The 16,724-nt window shown below is 43.2% G+C and overlaps 3 protein-coding genes and 1 long non-coding RNA gene across 4 annotated transcripts in view; 3 read left to right on the forward strand and 1 right to left on the reverse strand.

The window, feature by feature from the left end:
* LOC115194677 (zinc finger protein 37-like) overlaps nt 1–16,724 on the reverse strand; it is a 1,069,572-nt gene that overhangs the window by 605,159 nt on the left and 447,689 nt on the right. The window lies entirely within an intron of this gene.
* Nucleotides 1–16,724, forward strand: part of LOC115194676 (gastrula zinc finger protein XlCGF26.1-like) — a 900,659-nt gene that overhangs the window by 496,939 nt on the left and 386,996 nt on the right. The gene's annotated exons all lie outside the window — the stretch shown is intronic.
* batf2 (basic leucine zipper ATF-like transcription factor 2) lies at nt 141–6,110 on the forward strand. The gene is made up of 3 exons (XM_029754599.1): nt 141–563; nt 1,711–1,830; nt 4,683–6,110. Exons 1-3 carry the CDS (start codon nt 453–455, stop codon nt 5,364–5,366), a joined length of 915 nt encoding a protein of 304 aa, XP_029610459.1. The 5' UTR covers nt 141–452; the 3' UTR covers nt 5,367–6,110.
* Nucleotides 10,095–11,766, forward strand: LOC115194701 (uncharacterized). Its single transcript, XR_003878456.1, has 2 exons — nt 10,095–11,205; nt 11,437–11,766. It is a non-coding gene; the product is annotated as an uncharacterized LOC115194701 (long non-coding RNA).

Below are 16,724 nucleotides of genomic sequence, written 5' to 3' on the forward strand. Positions count from 1 at the left end.
TCCCTGCACGTGGTGTCGAAAAGAAAAGCACGGTCAAATATGGCCATGTCCGCCGGGCGCCCGTTGATCAACTTCCTCCTGTTACTTTGCAACCATGCCATTTAGAATAAACCGAAACCGAAAATACAAGACCATAGCCCCCCCCTCTCTTCCCCTCCTTAAGGTGCTGCCCGACTGTACAAACAGGTGGGCGGTTTCTACAAACATTATAAAAGTGAAAGCACGCTCCAGCTTCTGCAATTCAAGCGTAAAGAGACGTCTTGCAGGTAAACTGACAGCCAATATCCTGCTCATTTATCCAAGGAGGCGCTGTAGGGTTTTACAACAAGTTGAGAAGATCATAGGAATACCGTAGTTCCATATCCAGTCTTGAAAAGGAAATGCATACATCTTTGCCTGTGGCCGTTTAGAAACGTTCCCTTTATTTGCTGTTGCGGTTGACGGTGCACCATATGGGACCATTACTAAAGGATATGCCGCTGGTGGCATCCTTCGTCGACTCGCGATCAGAAGGCAGCGGAACGTCTTTCTCCGGTGAGGACTACCCAAGCCCATCCGAATCGGTAAATTACACTGTTTATTGAGATATTAATAGCAAGTCAATGCATAATTAATCACTTCTATTCTAGTATAAGTATTAAGATAATGAAATGATGATCAAATTGTTTGTGATGCTGGTCTAATACTTTTCTCAGTTCTGCATCTGTAGTACAATGTAAAACAGCCACCAGTGTTCCTATATGATGTGCAGGGTTTTGTTTCAGCCCAGCATTAAAACATTTGCAGCACACCTTGGAGCTCTCCATGACTGGTTATCACCTGGGCGTACAGGTGGTCAGATCACTAGTTATAGATCATCTAGTTGTACAGGTGGCCAGATCACTAGTTATAGATCACCTGGGCGTACAGGTGGCCAGATCACTAGTTATAGATCACCTGGGCGTACAGGTGGTCAGATCACTAGTTATAGATCATCTAGTTGTACAGGTGGCCAGATCACTAGTTATAGATCACCTGGGCGTACAGGTGGTCAGATCACTAGTTATAGATCATCTAGTTGTACAGGTGGCCAGATCACTAGTTATAGATCACCTGGGCGTACAGGTGGTCAGATCACTAGTTATAGATCACCTGGGCGTACAGGTGGCCAGATCACTAGTTATAGATCACCTGGGCGTACAGGTGGCCAGATCACTAGTTATAGATCACCTGGGCGTACAGGTGGCCAGATCACTAGTTATAGATCACCTGGGCGTACAGGTGGCCAGATCACTAGTTATAGATCACCTGGGCGTACAGGTGGTCAGATCACTAGTTATAGATCACCTGGGCGTACAGGTGGCCAGATCACTAGTTATAGATCACCTGGGCGTACAGGTGGCCAGATCACTAGTTATAGATCACCTGGGCGTACAGGTGGCCAGATCACTAGTTATAGATCACCTGGGCGTACAGGTGGTCAGATCACTAGTTATAGATCACCTGGGCGTACAGGTGGCCAGATCACTAGTTATAGATCACCTGGGCGTACAGGTGGTCAGATCACTAGTTATAGATCACCTGGGCGTACAGGTGGTCAGATCACTAGTTATAGATCACCTGGGCGTACAGGTGGTCAGATCAGCGTATAAAGAAAGATCACTGTTTTATTTTTACTAAGGTGTATTTTAACCTGTATGTTACTGAGTTGATCACACATTTTATTTCCAGGAGAGAGGAGGACAGAAAGGAGTGAGTGTGGACCGGAGAGGTAAAAGAAGAGTGAAGAACAGAGACGCTGCCAGGAAGAGCAGGAAAAAACAGACGGAGAGAGCAGACATTCTCCACCAGGTCAGTCTGGCTCCTTTATCTTTAACACAGATTTCTCTCCTTTACATTTATCCTCTCTTTCTCTCATGTTCTTTGTTCTCTCTTAACTCTCTTTTCCTCTGTCTTTTGTGCTTTCTCTCTCACTTCTTAACTTTTCTGGTATATTTTCAGTTTCTCTCTTTCATCCTCAACTCTCTCTCGCTCTCATTTCTATTTCAATTGAAGGTCTTTCTTTGCATGGGAAACATATGTTTACATTGTCAAAGCAAGTGAAATAGATAATAAACAAAAGTTAAATAAAAAATTGAACAGTAAACATTACACTTTCAAAAGTTCCAAAAGAATGAAGACATTTCAAGTGTCATATTATGTATATCTCTTTATCTATCTCGGTCTCTCTTTATCTCTCTCTCTCTTTATCTGTCTCTTTGTAAGTCGCTCTGGATAAGAGCGTCTGCTAAATGACGTAAATGTAAATGATTTACATCTGTCTCTTATCTCTCTCTTTATCTCTCTCTCTGTCTCTCTCTCTGTCTCTCTCTCTGTCTCTCTCTCTTTCTCTCTCTCTTTCTCTCTCTCTTTCTCTCTCTCTGACTCTCTCCCCCTACCTCCCACCTTCCCATTGTTCACTTCCTCCTGTGTGTACTCTCATGCATGTGGTTTATAGTAAGGCTGGTTACTCACAGAGAGGGCCAGGGATCAATAACTATGGTGTGTGTGTGTGTGTGATGCAATCTGGCTGTGCAGTCGGGCAGAGCATTTCTGGGAAACCCTTGCTCTAAAGAGAAACCCTCCCCGCCTCGCTCTTCCCTCTCTCACCCCTCCCTCCCTCACTCTCCCTCTCCCTTTCTCATAGTACACTACATAGGGAATAGGGTGGCAACTTTATTTATGACACTCACACCTCCACCATGTAGCGGTGTAGCTAACTACTGGAACTACACACTACTGTTTTACCATGTAGCGGTGTAGCTAACTACTGGAACTACACACGACTGTTTTACCATGTAGCGGTGTAGCTAACTACTGGAACTACACACTACTGTTTTACCATGTAGCGGTGTAGCTAACTACTGGAACTACACACTACTGTTTTACCATGTAGCGGTGTAGCTAACTACTGGAACTACACACTACCAACATGTAGCTTTACTTCTTCCAGTGTGAAAGTAACTTGGTGAACTATATTTTCAGAGTGTCTTCCCCAACATGTTTATAGTGGTGTTCAGAAACACTGCAGGCTATCCCTAACCGCTGTCCTAGAATCAGAACCAACTTTCACTTTCTCTCTCTTCAACCCACAATTACTCTGTCTAAGAACAGGATGTTCCACCAGCGAGCTCCAAAAGTACTGGGACAGAGTCCGTTTTTTTAAATTTTGTATTATTGTTTTGGCTTTGTACTCCAGTACTTTGGATTTTAAATAATACAATGACTATGAGGTTAAGGTGCAGACTGTCAGCTTTATTTTGAGGGTATTTTCATATCAGGTGAACCGTTAAAAAAATTACAGAACTTTTTGTACATAGTCCCCCCATTTTAGGAACCAAAAGTATTGAGACGAATTAATGAAAAATTATGAGTCACAAAGTTAGACACAAATATCATACCTCCCCCAAAAATGCAAACCTACCCAGTTATTGTAATGGTGAGAGGTTAGCATGTGTCTTGGGGGTATGCTAACCTCCCCTGGTATTGTAATGGTGAGAGGTTAGCATGTGTCTTGGGGGTATGCTAACCTCCCCTGTTATTGTAATGGTGAGAGGTTAGCATGTGTCTGGCGGGTATGCTAACCTCCCCTGTTATTGTAATGGTGAGAGGTTAGCATGTGTCTTGGGGGTATGCTAACCTCCCCTGGTATTGTAATGGTGAGAGGTTAGCATGTGTCTTGGGGGTATGCTAACCTCCCCTGGTATTGTAATGGTGAGAGGTTAGCATGTGTCTTGGGGGTATGCCTACCTCCCCTGTTATTGTAATGGTGAGAGGTTAGCATGTGTCTTGGGGGTATGCTAAACTCCCCTGTTATTGTAATGGTGAGAGGTTAGCATGTGTCTTGGGGGTATGCTAACCTCCCCTGTTATTGTAATGGTGAGAGGTTAGCATGTGTCTTGGGGGTATGCTAAACTCCCCTGTTATTGTAATGGTGAGAGGTTAGCATGTGTCTTGGGGGTATGCTAACCTCCCCTGTTATTGTAATGGTGTGAGGTTAGCATGTGTCTTGGGGTTATGACATTTGTGTGTCTGTAACTTTCTCACTCATAATTATTCACGATTCATTCAGGATTATCCATAATCATGGTAGCATCCACATTAATGTAGAAGTGTTTAGAAACATATTCTTATTTACAATAAAAGTGACTCCAAAATGACACAATACATTATTTACCATTCATTTCTATTGGGCACAAAATAATCTGAAACACAACCAAAACAAACAGCAAATGCATCCAACAAATTTGTAGAGTCACAAGCTTGATGTAGTCAATATGTGCTGTGAATATGGGACCAAATACTGAACTTTTGACTACTTTAATACACAAGTGAATTTGTCCCAACACTTTTGGTCCCCTAAAATGGGGGGAATATGTACAAAAAGTTCATTAATTTCTAAACGGTTCACAGGATAAGGATGAAAATAACCTCAAATTAAAGCTAAGTCTGCACCTTAACCTCATAGTCATTGTATCATTTAAAATCTAAAGTACTGGAGTACAGAGTCAAAACAATAATAAAAAAATGTCACTTTTGTAGTTCACTGAAGGTTTGTGTGTGTTTGCATATTAGTATTGCTAATAATAGCAATGCTAACCAACATCTCTCTCTCTCCCGCTCTCTCACTCTCGCTCTCGCTCTCTCTCTCTCTCTCTCTCTAGGAGCTACAGACCTTGGAACGTTCTAACTCAGCTCTAGAGAAGGAGATTGCTGGTCTGAGAAGAGAGTTCCAGCTTCACACAGCCACGCTGGAGCAACATGAACCTCTCTGCACCCTCCGGCCCTCCTCTATACCCGCCAATGCCCCCTGCTTCCAGATCCTGTCCCCCTCCGCTTCATCTATTGCCCCTGTGACTACCCCGGCACCCACTGTGTCCCCTGTGACTACCCCGGCACCCACTGTGTCCCCTCAAACTACCTCGGGCTCTCTTCTTACCCCAGTAACTGGAGGGCAGTTGGCTTGTTTACCTGCTCCTGCCTCTTTACCCCTCTCCACTCTCGTCACTGTTCCTTCAACTGCCCATGTGACTAACCCCTACCCTTTGCTTTCCACTCTATATTCCCCAATATCTAATATTGCGCCTCTGATTGCCCCAAACAATCTTTGTGCCTCTCTAATTACCCCCAAAACTAATATTTCTCCTCTAACTACCTCAAGAACTAATCTTGCACCTCCAACTATCCCTACCCCTACTCTGTCGTCCACCTCCTACCCTCTGACCATGTACCCTCTGAACTTGTCTACCCCAGCCATTGAACCCCCAATAGAATTGTCCCTCTCCGACATCCTGGACAGTCCTGATTGGCTCTGCAACCCTGCATCACCCACCTGGGGCGAGTTCTAATGGACCAATCACACTGTTTGGCGAATGGTTAAAAGCAACATGTGGTTGCTCGGCCCTATTGCCTCTGACCACAGAACATCAGTACTGATTTTCTGGCAATTTCCTGACGAATCTCCACGTTGAATCTCCACTGTCCATCGGCAGACAACCACCAGGTGATCTACAGCCAACGTCTGTGATGATGTGTCTTTCATGGGGTAAGATTCCTGGCACCATATGAAAGAGTAATTTAGGTTTCTGTAGAAAAGGACAAATAGACACTTAAAGTTTATGGACTCTGGTGTTTGGTACATGTATATACCAAGCACATGTAATGGGTGTTCACATCTTGTGAGGAATTCTGTAGCTGTTATGTTGATTTACTGTTTGTGTTTTTGAATAACCGGCCCTGATCATTGTTCATAACAGACTAACCGGCCCTGTTCATTGGTCATAACAAACTAACCGGCCCTGTTCATTGGTCATAACAGACTAACCGGCCCTGATCATTGGTCATAGCAGACTAACCGGCCCTGTTCATTGGTCATAACAGACTAACCGGCCCTGTTCATTGGTCATAACAGACTAACCGGCCCTGTTCATTGGTCATAACAGACTATTGGCCCTGATCAATGGTCGGTGATGAACTTCTTTGAGAGTGGAATAATTGATTGATTGATTGATTGGAATAAGCTTTTAAACTCTTCATTAGAACCTCACATATTGAGTTCATTTATTTGTGTATAAAATCAACAATTCAATGGACTTTCAAGCCTTTTAAGTGTGATTTTGATTAATTGTAAAAAGCTGCAAATGTATGAACAGGCTATAGACAAAACGAATAGCATATGACTATATTTGGAAAACCACATCTCATGCGATATAAACTACATCTATATTCAAAATACCCCAGATTTAGGTTTAAACATAGGATATACAGGTAACTGCCAAAATAAGGGGGACTCCAACACAAAGTGTCTTAATAGAACGTTGGGCCACCGCCAGCCAGCACAGATGCACCTTGGGCATAGCAGTGGCTTCAGAAGGTATCCAGACCCCTTGACCTTCTCCACATTTTGTTAAGTTACAGCCTTATTCTAAAATTGATTAAATTGTATTTTTTCCCCTCATCAATCTACACACAATACCCTATAATGACGAAGCAAAAAAAAGGTTTTTAGAAATGTTTGAAAATGTATAAAAAAATATTTTTTAATGAAATATCACATTTACATAAGCATTCAGACCCTTTACTCAGTACTTTGTTGAAGCAACTTTGGCAGTGATTACAGCCTCGAGTCTTCTTGGGTATGACGCTGCAAGCTTGGCACACCTGTATTTGGGGAGTTTCTCCCATTCTTCTCAGCAGATCCTCTCAAGCTCTGTCAGGTTGGATGGGGGGGTGTTGCTGCACAGCTATTTTCAGAAAAGAGACACGTGAAAAGATTCTGGGGATGAACGTAGACATCTTCAATATGTACCCATTGTTTTTTATATATACAGTTGAAGTCGGAAGTTTACATACACTTAAGTTGGAGTCATTAAAACTCGTTTTTCAACCACTCCACAAATTTCTTGTTTACAAATTATAGTTTTGGCAAGTCGGTTAGGACATCTACTTTGTGCATTTTTCCAACAATTTTTTACAGACAGATTATTTCACTTAAAATTCACTGTATCACAATTCCAGTGGGTCAGAAGTTTACATACACTAAGTTGACTGTGCCTTTAAACAGCTTGGAAAATTCCAGAAAATGATGTCATGGCTTTAGAAGCTATTGATAGGCTAATTGACATCATTTGAGTCAGTTGGAGGTGTACCTGTGGATGTATTTCAAGGCCTACCTTCAAACTCAGTGCCTCTTTGCTTGACATCATGGGGAAATCTAAAGAAATCAGCCAAGACCTCAGAAAATAAATTGTAGACCTCCACAAGTCTGGTTCATCCTTGGGAGCAATTTCCAAACGGCTGAAGGTTCCACGTTCATCTGTATAAACAATAGTACGCAAGTATAAACACCATGGGACCACGCAGCCGTCATACCGCTCAGGAAGGAGATGTGTTCTGTCTCCTAGAGATGAACGTAGTTTTGTATAAAAAGTGCAAATCAATCCCAGAACAACAGCAAAGGACCTTGTGAAGATGCTGGAGGAAACAGCTACAAAAGTAACTATAGCCACATTAAAACGAGTCCTATATCGACATAACCTGAAAGACCACTCAACAAGGAAGAAGCAACTGCTCCAAAACCGCAATAAAAAAGCCAGACTACGGTTTGCAACTGCACATGGGGACAAAGATCGTACTTTTTGGAGAAATGTCCTCTGGTCTGATGAAACAGAAATAATACTGTTTTGCCATAATGACCATCGTTATGTTTGGAGGAAAAAGGGGGAGGCTTGCAAGCTGAAGAACACCATCCCAACTGTGAAGCACGGGGGTGGCAGCATCATGTTGTGGGGGTGCTTTGCTGCAGGAGGGACTGGTGCACTTCACAAAATAGATGGCATCATGAGGACGGAAAATTATGTGGATACATTGAAGCAACATCTCAAGACATCAGTCAGGATGTTAAAGCTTGGTCGCAAATGGGTCTTCCAAACGGACAATGACCCCAAGCATGCTTCCAAAGTTGTGGCAAAATGGCTTAAGGACAACAAAGTCAAGGTATTGGAGTGGCCATCACAAAGCCCTGACCTCAATCCTATAGAACATTTGTGGGCAGAACTGAAAAAGCGTGTGTGAGCAAGAAGGCCTACAAACCTGACTCAGTTACACCAGCTCTGTCAGGAGGAATGGGCCAAAATTCACCCAACTTATTGTGGGAAGCTTGTGGAAGGCTACCCGAAACCTCTGACCCAAGTTAAACAATTTAAAGGCATTGCTACCAAATACTAATTGAGTGTATGTAAACTTCTGACCCACTGGGAATGTGATGAAAGAAATAAAAGCTGAAATAAATCATTCTCTCTACTATTATTATTTCACTTAAAATCAAGTGGTGATCCTAACTGACCTGAGACAGGGAATTTTTACAAGGATTAAATGTCAGGAATTGTGAAAAACTGAGTTTAAATGTATTTGGCTAAGGTGTATGTAAACTTCCTACTTCAAATGTGTATATATATATATTACTGTATAGTTGTATGTTTATCTCACATAATGTAATTTAACTGTATGTTTATCTCACATAACGTAATTTAACTGTATGTTTAGCTCACAATGTAATTTCAAAGTACGTTTAGCTCACATAATGTACTTTAACTGTATGAATTAAGGTGTCTGTAATAGAATAAATGTGACAACAATGAATGTAGACATTAATAAATGTATTATAGATTGTAAATCATTTTGTACCATGAGGTGACTTCAACACAACGCCCCCTAACAGTCATCTAGTGTATATACATCGTTGGTATATACCCATTGATTACAACTCACCTGAAATGAACGCACCCATCTCGCGATGGTTAAGACAACCACCATGTCAAATGTCTACTGTTTGCTGATCATCTGGTGCTTCTGTCCCCAACCAAGGAGGGCCTACAGCAGCACCTAGATATTCTGCACAGGTTCTGTCAGACCTGGGCCCTGACAGTAAATCTCAGTAAGACAAAAACAATGGTGTTCCAAAAAAGGTCCAGTTGCCAGGACCATAAATACAAATTCCATCTAGACACCGTTGCCCTAGAGCACACAAAAAACTATACATACCTCGGCCTTAACATCAGCGCCACAGGTAACTTCCACAAAGCTGTGAACAATCTGAGAGACAAGGCAAGAAGGGCCTTCTACATTATCAAAAGGAAAATAAAATTTAAAAAAACAAATTTGGATCTGACTAAAATTACTTGAATCAGTTATAGAACTCATTGCCCTTTATGGTTGTGAGGTCTGGGGTCCGCTCACCAACCAAGAATTCACAAAATGGGACAAACACCAAATTGAGACTCTGAATGCAGAATTCTGCAAAAATATCCTCAGTGTACAGCGTGAAACACCAAATGCAGAGCAGAATTAAGCCGATACCTGATAATTATCAAAATCCAGAAAAGAGCCGTTAAATTCTACAACCACCTAAAAGGAAGTGATTCCCAAACCTTCCATAACAAAGCCATCACCTACAGAGAGATGAACCTGGAGAAGAGTCCCCTAAGCATGCTGGTCCTGGGGCTCTGTTCACAAACACAAACAGACCCCACAGAGCTCCAGGTCAGCAACCCTATTAGACCCAACCAAATCATGAGAAAACAAAAACATAATTACTTGATACATTGGAAAAAATTAACAAAAAAACTGAGCAAACTAGAATGCTATTTGGCCCTAAACAGAGAGTACACAGTGGCAGAATACCTGACCACTGTGACTGACCCAAACTTAAGGAAACCTTTGACTATGTACAAATTCAGTGAGCATAGCCTTGCTGTTGAGAGAAGACAGGCTATGAATGAGGTGGAAACTGCCACAAGAAAAGGGCAACCAGTGAAGCAGAAACACCATACAATACAACCCATATTTATGTTGATTTATTTTCCCTTTTATACTTTAACTATTTGCACATAGTTACAACACTGTATATAGACATAATACGGATATTTCAAATGTCTTTATTCTTTTGGAACTCTTTGAGTGTAATATTTACTGTTCATTTTTTATTGTTTATTTCACTTTTTGTTTATCTATTTCACTTGCTTTGACAATGTAAACATGTGTTTTCCATGCCAATAAAGCCCTTTGAATTGAATTGAATTGAGAGGGAGAGAGGACACATTACCAAACCACTGGAGAGACACCGAGCTGGTAATGAACGGTAACGGCTACTAACCGGGTTGATACAGATGATTCCTTCACAAACAAAGCGCGTGTGGACACCAGGCACGAGAACGTGAGCGAGGCTCGAATCAATAGCGGAAAGTGTTTACCTCGTCTGTGAGACACGGTAGACACGCGCAGAGGCGAGGGAAGGGAGGAAGGGGGGTGAGAAGGTGGAAAGACAGACAGTGGTGAACAATCGGTGGGTGTATCTTAGCTCGAGGAACAGAAGGAGCGGAGAGGAGGTCGGATAAAACGATAAACGTTGCTCTTTTTTTGTTGTTGTACATTTTAAAGATGGGGGAGTGAAAGAGCGTGTGCGCCCGTCGTGTCATAACGCCTCCACCGACTAGCCCAAGACAAGCGCGCCACCGTCCGTCCATGGCGTAAAAACAGGGGGTAAGTCTACATAAATATAACTGAAATAATTAAATAATTCGCTGTGGCGAGAAGAGCGTCATCCGCAGTGTGTCTCTCTCTCCTTGCACCACCTAAGTGCAGCGGAGACAGAAGAGAGACGAGGATACAGCAGGGAGGGGAGAGAGAGAGAGAGACCGCTTCCCTTACCGAATCAAGGAGAGAGGAGACGCGACTTGCAGACAGAAAAAAAACGGGAATATAGCTAACGCATCTGTGACCAACCGGCACTGCGAAGGTTTTGGAGGTGTTTTTAACGGTGAGCAGGGATTCGGTGTTGCAGCGGCCTACCTGAAGAACCGCACATGTCGGCACGTTCGAGCACCCCATCTCCATCCCCGCCCTGCGCGGAGCCCTATTCGGTCTGAAACGGCAGGGCCAGGCGGTTTACCGAATAACGGAACCGTTCACGGAACCGGGGAACAGTGATGCGTTATCGAAGCGGAATCAGATCGACGATTTTATGATATGAGTCTGTTATGACCTAATCAGTTCATGATTTATTATTCATTGATGTGGACGGACCAATCAAACGACTGATTTTATGGATTCGTGTTGTTGACGTTTTCTTGAATGGAATGATTCCAATCACCTCCGGTAGACCTGCTTTCTCGGTGTGATGTGCTTTATGTAAGGATCCATAGGCTATAGGCTAGGCTATACCCATGACAGAAATATATAAATAAATACCAAATTTAGGCCGATGACGGGCTGATGACGCCAATACGGCAAAGCAACCCTCACAGTTGTAACCTAAATAATCCACGTGCTTCTTCATGTCTATCAATAGATACACGGATCATTTCCGTTAGATCAATGCGTTTGTCTTTGTCTGTGTAAAAATATGTTTCGTTATTTCAGAAAGGACTGGAGCACCGTTTTTTTCCTCCCTCCACTGTATTGAGACGGTGTATAGGCAGCAGACAGGCAGTCACAAGGTGCGAAACGAATTGAACTTCAAGCAACAGCAGAACGAACACACACACACACACACAGCCTATTTATTTTACCGTCCTGTCCTTTAACCTTCCACCCATCCATCTCTGGACTGCAGCACTCCGTCTCTATCCCTCCCTCCTTCCTCCCTCCCTCCTTCCTCCCTCCTCTATCTAATTCCTCACCCTATGTTCTATTCCCAGGTGATCCATTTTGATAAAAAAAAAAAACCGTATTGGGTGTATCTATAAGGGATAAAAAAGAAAAAAAACGTTTTTCTCCTCCATCCTGTACACCTCTCCTTCACTATCATATCATTGGTGCATCTGGTCACACACACCACACACACACACACACACACCGGCCGCTCGCTAACACGGCACGGCAACGATGGAGACGACTAAACTACCCCCGACCAGCCCTTCCTCCCCGACCACCGGGTTCTCGGTCCCGTCAGCGGAGAAGGTGGATGGGTTTCCCCGGCGTTCGATGCGCAGAGCCCGGCAGAGGCGTTCCCACTCCTCCTCCCAGTTCCGTTACCAGAGCTCCCAAGTCGAGCTGACGCCGCTGCCGCTACTCAAAGGTGGGTTGTAATAGTCCTACTTCCTAGTCAAGGTCTATTCTGTTTAGGCCTGTCGTAGGAGGATACTATTTTAAGTCATATACCTCCTTGTCAATGTATTTGATCTATGTCTTGTCTTATTCTAAGACTTAGAGGAAAAGGTGTTATCTTCAACTTAAAATGACTCATCAGCTGTCCCCATAGGAGAACCATTTGAAAAAATACATTTTGGTTCTAGGTAGTACCCTTTTGTATTCCACGTAGAACCCTTTCCACACAGGGCTCTGCATGGAACCCAAATGGGTTCTACCTGGAACCAAAAAGAGTTGTACCTATAGAACCAAAAATGGGTCTCCTATGGGGACAGCCAAAGAACTCTTTTGGAACCATTTATTTTAAGAGTGTACCCTCCTGTAGGTTTTAACTCCAACCCTGTTCCTGGAGAGATACCCTCCTGTAGGTTTTAACTCCAACCCTGTTCCTGGAGAGATACCCTCCTGTAGGTTTTAACTCCAACCCTGTTCCTGGAGAGCTACCCTCCTGTAGGTTTTAACTCCAACCCTGTTCATGGAGAGATACCCTCCTGTAGGTTTTAACTCCAACCCTGTTCATGGAGAGATACCCTCCTGTAGGTTTTAACTCCAACCCTGGTCATGGAGAGATACCCTCCTGTAGGTTTTAACCTCTACCCTGTTCATGGAGAGATACCCTCCTGTAGGTTTTAACTCCAACCCTGTTCCATGGAGAGATACCCTCCTGTAGGTTTTAACCTCTACCCTGTTCATGGAGAGATACCCTCCTGTAGGTTTTAACTCCAACCCTGTTCATGGAGAGATACCCTCCTGTAGGTTTTACCCTTACCCTGTTCATGGAGAGATACCCTCCTGTAGGTTTTAACTCCAACCCTGTTCATGGAGAGATACCCTCCTGTAGGTTTTAAACTTACCCTGTTCCTGGAGAGATACCCTCCTGGAGGTTTTAACTCCTACCCTGTCCATGGAGAGACACCCTCCTGTAGGTTTTAACCTTACCCTGTTCCTGGAGAGATACCCTCCTGTAGGTTTTAACACCAACCCTGTTCCATGGAGAGATACCCTGCTGTAGGTTTTAACTCCAACCCTGTTCCATGGAGAGATACCCTCCTGTAGGTTTTAACCTTACCCTGTTCCTGGAGAGATACCCTCCTGTAGGTTTTAACCTTACCCTGTTCCATGGAGAGATACCCTCCTGGAGGTTTTAACTCCAACCCTGTTCCATGGAGAGATACCCTCCTGGAGGTTTTAACCTTACCCTGTTCCTGGAGAGATACCCTCCTGTAGGTTTTAACACCAACCCTGTTCATGGAGAGATACCCTCCTGTAGGTTTTAACCTTACCCTGTTCCTGGAGAGATACCCTCCTGTAGGTTTTAACTCCAACCCTGTTCCTGGAGAGATACCTTCCTGTAGGTTTTAACTCCAACCCTGTTCATGGAGAGAGACCCTCCTGGAGGTTTTAACTCCTACCCTGTTCCTGGAGAGATACCCTCCTGTAGGTTTTAACCTCTACCCTGTTCCTGGAGAGATACCCTCCTGTAGGTTTTAACTCCAACCCTGTTCATGGAGAGATACCCTCCTGTAGGTTTTAACTCCAACCCTGTTCATGGAGAGAGACCCTCCTGTAGGTTTTAACTCCAACCCTGTTCATGGAGAGATACCCTCCTGTAGGTTTTAACTCCAACCCTGTTCATGGAGAGATACCCTCACCCAACACCAGTTGTAATTAGCCTGATGCGCTAGAATACGGTTGGAGCTACTAGTTGTAGTTGTAGTTGTAGTTGTAGTTGTAGTTGTAGTTGTAGTTCTAGTTCTAGTTCTAGTTGTAGTTGTAGTTGTAGTTGTAGTTGTAGTTCTAGTTCTAGTTCTAGTTCTAGTTCTAGTTCTAGTTCTAGTTGTAGTTGTAGTTCTAGTTCTAGTTGTAGTTGTAGTTCTCATATTAAGCACGATAGAATAATAACATACAACTATCATTATTATAAGAATCTCGATTTATTTAGAGTGAAACATCCCTGTAGGTAAAACCCAGGGAGGAGTGCTGATCTAGGATGAGTTTTGTCTTTGAGATAATAATGATTAGGAATAAAGGGAACCTGGTCCCAGATCAGGTCTCCTAATCTGAGACGCTTTGTGACTACAGGCTCCGTATGATAATAACAATATCATTGGATTTAGAATAATACAGAACTAGAGCTCCACGTCTCCCTCAGACTGGCTGTTAGCCTTGCACTCCTGCCCAGCTTTGATGTCCTCCCCTGGGGCTACAGCATCAGCCTTCCTATCTGGTCATGGGTCTCCATGCTTTGGCTAACATGCTAACGATGCTAAGGTCACATTTTCACCCACAGGCTAGATTCTCCTCTCTCCTCCTCTCCTCTCTCTTCCTCTCCTCTCTCCTCCTCTCCCCTTGCTTCCTCTCCCCTCTCCTCCTCTCCTCTTCTCTCTCCTCATCTGCTCTCCTCATCTCCTCATCTCCTCTCCTCCTCTCCTCTCCACTCTCCTCATCTCCTCTCCTCCTCTCCTCTCCACTCTCCTCATCTCCTCTCCTCCTCTCCTCTCCACTCTCCTCATCTCCTCTCCCCTCTCCTCCTCTCATAGTTTTATGATGTACTATTTGATCTGTATTTAACCAGGAAGTTGAGACAGACAATACATTTATCTAGAGGGCAGCTACAAAAAAGGCACCCTACCCTGGCACCCTGTTCCCTATGTAGGACACTACTTTTGACCAGAGCCCTATGGACCCTAATCGAAAGTAGTGCACTACATAGGGAATATGGTTCCATTTGAGATGCAGGCTGTGTTTGTAGAACATTACAACATTATCCACACATATTCCTTGCTGAATCAAATTTCACTCTGAATCAATTCTAATTCGAATCATTCTGATTATTAGAATCATTTTGAATCTACTCAAATCTGTATATGTTCTAATCAAACTGAATACAGCAAACAATGAAAGTACAATTTGATAAGTGAAATGCAAACAAGGCACAGTTTATGGAGATAGACCACCCGGTAGAATCTAGAGGCATAAGGCAGTCTACCTACTTGGGGTGTGTGTGTGTGCATGTGAGTGTAGTGTGTGTGTGTGTGTGTGTGTGAGTGTAATGTGTGTGTGTGTAGTGTGTGTAGTATGTGTGTGTAGGGTGTAGTGTGTGTGTGTAGTGGGTGTGTTGTGTGACAGAGACAGAGAGACAGAGAGAGAGACACAGAGAGACACAGAGAGACACAGAAAGACAAAGAGAGACAGAGAGAGACAGATACAGAGAGAGAGAGAGACAGAGAGAGAGAGAGAGAGAGAGAGACAAAGAGAGAGAGACAGAGAGAGAGAGAGAGAGAGAGAGAGAGAAGTGTGGGGTAGTAACAGCTGAGGCATCAATGATGTCCTGAAAAACATCATAACCACAGAGATAGGGTGTGTGTGTCTGTGTGTGTGTATGTGGGTGGGTGTGTGTGTGTCTGTCTGTGTACTCATGTGGGTGTGGGTGTGTGTGTGTGGGTGTGTGTGTGTGTGTGTGGGGGGGGGGGGGGTTTGTCTGTGTGTGTGTGTGAGACACTCTTGAAATAGCCCTTTGCCGTGAGCTAATGTGGTCAACTACATCTCACAATAGAAGCTTATTTATCTTTTATATAGACTCTAGATCTCCTCTATAGACATCTATGATATATTATCTCAGTTTAAACTAGAACTCCTCTATAGACATCTATGATATATTATCTCAGTTTAAACTAGAACTCCTCTATAGACATCTATGATATATTATCTCAGTTTAACCTAGAACTCCTCTATAGACATATATGAAATATTATCTCAGTTTAACCTAGAACTCCTCTATAGACATCTATGATATATTATCTCAGTTTAACCTAGAACTCCTCTATAGACATCTATGATATATTATCTCAGTTTAAACTAGAACTCCTCTATAGACATCTATGATATATTATCTCAGTTTAAACTAGAACTCCTCTATAGACATCTATGATATATTATCTCAGTTTAAACTAGAACTCCTCTATAGACATCTATGATATATTATCTCAGTTTAACCTAGAACTCCTCTATAGTGTGTGTCTGTGTGTGTATGTTTGTGTGTATTAGTGCAATATATGTGTGTGTGTGTTTGTGTGTATTAGTGTAATATATACGTGTGTGTGTGTGTATTAGTGTAATATATGTGTGTGTGTGTGTGTATTAGTGTCATATGTGTGTGTGTGTGTGTGTGTGTGTGTGTGTGTGTATGTGTATTAGTGTCATATATGTGTGTGTGTGTGTTTGTGTGTGTGTGTCTATGTGTGTATTAGTGTAATATATGTGTGTGTGTATTAGTGTAATATATATATGTGTGTGTGTGTGTGTGTGTGTGTGTGTGTGTGTGTGTGTGTGGGTGTAAGGGAGAGGCCAGCTGGGGAGGTATAGGGTTACATAAGATGCAGAATCCTCTCCTGATCAATATGGGGGGAGGGGGGAGGACAGAGAGAGAGAGGGAGAGTTAGAGAAAGGGAGAGAGAAGTGATGAGACCAAAGAAGAGAGGGAAGAAAATTAAGAAGGGAGAGAGGAGAGGAGAGCAGAGAGAGGAGAGAGGAGAGGAGAGGAGAGGAAGAGGAGAGGA

The sequence above is a fragment of the Salmo trutta genome, chromosome 5 (assembly GCF_901001165.1).
Source record: "Salmo trutta chromosome 5, fSalTru1.1, whole genome shotgun sequence".
NCBI lineage: Eukaryota > Metazoa > Chordata > Actinopteri > Salmoniformes > Salmonidae > Salmo > Salmo trutta.

Excerpts from the sequence above, each read along its gene's own strand:
- batf2 (XM_029754599.1), top strand. The coding sequence starts at position 453 with ATGGGACCATTACTAAAGGATATGCCGCTGGTGGCATCCTTCGTCGAC. Across the intron at positions 564-1,710 it reads ACCCAAGCCCATCCGAATCG|GAGAGAGGAGGACAGAAAGG; the intron begins GTAAATTACACT and ends TTTTATTTCCAG. Across the intron at positions 1,831-4,682 it reads GAGCAGACATTCTCCACCAG|GAGCTACAGACCTTGGAACG; the intron begins GTCAGTCTGGCT and ends CTCTCTCTCTAG.